This window comes from Adiantum capillus-veneris, chromosome 15, assembly GCF_014529385.1.
Source record: "Adiantum capillus-veneris isolate H3 chromosome 15, ASM1452938v2, whole genome shotgun sequence".
Classification (NCBI taxonomy): domain Eukaryota; kingdom Viridiplantae; phylum Streptophyta; class Polypodiopsida; order Polypodiales; family Pteridaceae; genus Adiantum; species Adiantum capillus-veneris.
The window spans coordinates 78,262,627-78,266,939 of NC_140945.1; the positions used below are offsets into that span (position 1 = coordinate 78,262,627).

General features: G+C 41.9%; 1 protein-coding gene across 1 annotated transcript; it reads right to left on the reverse strand.

Annotated features, from left to right (window-relative positions):
- Nucleotides 1-905: 905 nt before the first annotated feature.
- LOC147440946 (uncharacterized) lies at nucleotides 906-1,701 on the reverse strand. The gene is made up of 3 exons (XM_086483361.1): nucleotides 1,594-1,701; nucleotides 1,229-1,426; nucleotides 906-1,154 (listed from the first exon to the last, which is right to left on the reverse strand). Exons 1-3 carry the CDS (start codon nucleotides 1,699-1,701, stop codon nucleotides 906-908), a joined length of 555 nt encoding a protein of 184 aa, XP_086339487.1.
- Between the last annotated feature and the right edge of the window lie 2,612 nt (nucleotides 1,702-4,313).

Below are 4,313 nucleotides of genomic sequence, written 5' to 3' on the forward strand. Positions count from 1 at the left end.
GGAGAAGGAGAAGGGATAGAGATGAAATGAGAGAAACATTTCTTCTCTGTTAGGTATATCCTTAAATAAAAAATGTCATTCACATATATATAGAGAGAGATTTTGATGAAGCCATCAAAGGTTAACATTGCTCGCATAATTTTTGTTACTCTCATCTGATGCCACTTCAAATTCAATTTTCGATATTACAAAACATAAACCCTTTTCATACAAATCAGATTGTCATCGAGAATAATCTGATGAGTACTTCCTTAGGAATAAAGATTATCCAATCAAGGTATATTAAAATAAACTAATTGTAGATAGAGGTTTTTCTAAGACTTTTTGCCTGCAAGTGGCAAGTCCCTTTTTACAAAGAGTGAATCCCTCACGAAAGGCATGCACTAGTTTCCAACACATGGCACTAGAATGAACTTTAGGCTGTTGTTACAAAGAGAGGCTTCCTCAAGACCTCGATCATCGCTTACATGCAAAGTCAATGCCCGAACAGGTATGAGGATAGGGCTAATGAAACTTGGAATGCCAAATCAAAGTCACCTTTGAGCAATGTTCGGAAAAAATCATTTTTCCAAACATACTTTTTTAGGATTTACAATAATTTTCTCTATTTTGGGGAGAAATCTGTCCTTTTTCCCTTGCCCTCAACCGACATTTTTGAAATTGAAAACGGAACGGTATTAAGCTGAAACAAGAGATAAAGGTAACGGATGCATGAACTTATAGAGTCATCTACAGGGCTAGGACATGAAAATTTGCAACAAACAAGAAAGAAAGGCATCTATACAGGGCTAGACTCTGGTGACATGAACAGAAGCACTTCTTTAATCAAGAGTTGTACGACCCACAACTCGACCAAGGTCTCATTATTATATATTATTGTTGTGTGCTTGAGGGAAGCCTATAAGCTAGGCCTGGGTTTCGTTAGAGAGGTAGAAGCCCAACTGGTCTACGGCACCAGAGCTCGCACGCCCAAAGAAGCCCAAGATGCGTGGGGCGAATGAAAGTACGTCATTGGCGGTGGGGTTGCCAGGCGGGGCAATAGTGTTGTTGGTGGTGGTGTTGAAGCCCAGAGCTACGACGCCGTAGTTGTTGTTGAAGTGGGCATTCTTGCCGATTGAGACAGTAGCACTAGCTATCGCCTCATTTGCTCCAGGCTGAAATATGATATGATTCAGTCAACCAACCAACAGCAACAACAACACTGACAAATAAATGCAGTACTAGTTACTTGAATGGTCATCGAGGTGCCGACACGTCCCCCGTGCATAGTCGTTGTTCCATTCGCATACACCACCTCCAGACCTCGCAGATAGTCAGGCATATAATAGAGGGTCACACGCGTTATCCCGCCGGTGCTCCATCCATCGTCGAACGCTTTGCCACCCGGGGCTCCCCACGGACCCACAACGGCGGGCTTTGACGTCGCCTGCACCAGTATAATATCATCGGTCAGTATAAGTTGATGATCATACACACACTCTCTCTCTCTCTCTCTCTCTCTCTCTCTCTCTCTCTCTCTCTCTCTCTCTCTCTCTCTCACACACACACACACACACACACACACACACACAACCCGGCCTAGCTAGATTATACGATAATACCGCCATGCCGCTGCTTGCAAGCTTGCGATACTTCGAAGTAGAAGGAGGAGCTGGACGTCGACGTTGTCTTAAAATGAAAAGGGAAGGCCGCAGCAGGCATTTTAAGGGCCCGGGCTTGGGGCAGCCCTTGCACGGTGCTTGCAACCACAGTCAATGTACGTGATCGATTCCTGTAGCATCACAACGTGGCATTTTTCCGCGTGATTGTACTTAAGTACCGCCTGGCATTTCTCCGCGTGATTGTACTGCAATACCCCCACTTGACATAAAGTAATGGAAAGAAAAGTGTGCTACACAGCTTCACAAAAGCATTTTCCCTAACCCAACAAATTGAGGGCACCTAATCCCGTTTTGCGAAAAAAGTTTGAAGCCATTCCCGTTTTGCGGACAAAATTAAGGGCACTCTTCCCGTTTTGTATCACTGGGCTTAGTACGAAAAACTGCGAACCTGCCTTGGCCTAGAGAAATACAACAAAATTTAGACAATTCTACCGTAAAAATCGGCATTTACTCAACATCCATACAAAATACACGCTCGGGTTGCTAAAATGATTTTTATTGAGCATTGGTCTACGCACCAGCCTGCTTACATACACTTGACACGGAAGAGTATCTAAGCAAGTTTAAGCTACATTGTCCAATAGGGCGTTTATCTCAAAGCATTCATGGGGGACTCTCCACACTATCTCGCCTGGGCATCTCAAATGGGATCGACGACCAAGGTGATCTGGGCCGTCAGATGCGCAATTGGTAAATTCGGGGAGAAAAGTAAATTCGGGTCGATCTGCACCCCATGTCTTGAACCTCCGACCTCCCCACCACGATCCATGTGCACGAACCACTACGCCTTCATGCGTACGTTGAAATATAGGAGATTCGAGTATGTCATATTGTAAATCTGGGTTGATTAGTAAATTCGGGAAAAATTTGTAAATTCGGACACATTGGTAAATTCGGGGCAACCTCAGATCTGACGGTCCATGATTGACGCGCCCTGCCTTTTCCTCCTCCACCATTGATCCCATTTTACCATGCCCGTGTGATATAGTGATGAGGGGGAACTCTCTTGTAGTAATACGGAGATGTCACTTCCATGCACATAAACTGCACTGTTTTATCCCTTTGTAAAATTTGCATTCTTTTGTTTGAAAACCCCCTTATTGTACACTCACATGATACCATAAGGTAACCTGGTGAATACCTTGGGAAAGGATTAATCTTATTATTTTCTACTTATGAAAATGTTCTTTAGACACTTCACCCACTTCTTTTTTTATCAATTCACCCTACAGAATTTCATGAGGGGAGTGATCCAATCTGCTTTGCAAATAAGCTTCTTATAAGTTCCTAGTGTTTTTGGTAGTGCAAAAGTTATGTCCTTGACCAATGCCAAGCTTTCCGGTTGAGCTTCATCCCAACGAAAGGTATTGGGAATTGAACATTACTTCTGAGACACTATTGCTCAATGGCTGAAAATAGGGTTTAGTGGAACAAAATTGGGTGTCCTTGATATCATACCTCGATATCATACAAAATTGGGTGTCTTTGATATTATACCTTTGAAAAATCTTTGGAATGTAATTTTTCAAAGTCCCAAAAGAAAATATTACAATATTATATATTATTGCATACATCTTTGAAAGAAGAACCTCAAATTACAAATTTGGACAAGTTTTGACACAAACTACAAGGTCCCCACTATTTCATTGGTACCAATAAGGGGGAAAGGATTCGTCCTTTTTTCGTATGAACAAACCTTGCTTTCAATGCAATAGCCTTTCATTTAGATTCAAATTATGTTGCACCACCCATTGGTCCACATCCTTCCAACAAAAGTTGTCGTTGTCCCATCAACATGCCACCTTTGAGATTCCTTCGTTATTCATATTTGTGGAAACATTTATCCAAAACCTAACATGTTCCTAGGTTGGACAGCTAAGGTGACCAGTGAAAGATGGAGCACTTGACGTATCTGAAGGTCTCCCCCGCTAATGATGATGCCACGTTGTCGCCACTTTATCAATATCTCACCCACTTTATCGATCTCCAACTTTTAAAAATTTCCACCTTGAAGCAACCATTTTTCCATGCACGATAGACTCCTTCCATGGGCCTTCTTGCAAAGTAAGCTCTACTTTGTCAAGCATATCCCAAGCCATGGCTGCCCAATGCGACCCATGATGTGTAAAGGATACTTCCTGGTTTGCACAGAAGGCTTTTATGTATAGCATTAGGTGTAGGATTCCAATTCCACCTTGGTTCTCACCACCCATTTCCATTTCCCCCACTACCATGGAGTTGTGTTGTTTCTTGATAGGAATGGTTTGATGGGTTTTAGAAATTATTTTCAATTGTGGACCAATTGCATTCGGTCATGTTTAAGATAGACGAGACAAATAATATTTTGATCGTTTAATGGGCTTTAAAAATTCTTTCCAATTGCGTTTGTCCATTTTCAAGATATAGGACACGAAGAATATTTATTCAATAATCAAGGAGTTAACCACAATCACTCAGCTAGGAAAGGGGAGGAGTATGTACTCCCACCTTCTAATCTTACTATTGATCTTGTTTAGGTTCCAGCTAGATTGAGGTCAAATGTTTGCCTGTCTAATATGTCCACCCCTAGTTATGCACTGAGGTGTCTGAACATTATGCCTTTTAAAAAAATATCCCTTGTTATTTTGGCACATTTTCAATCAGTGAGATCAA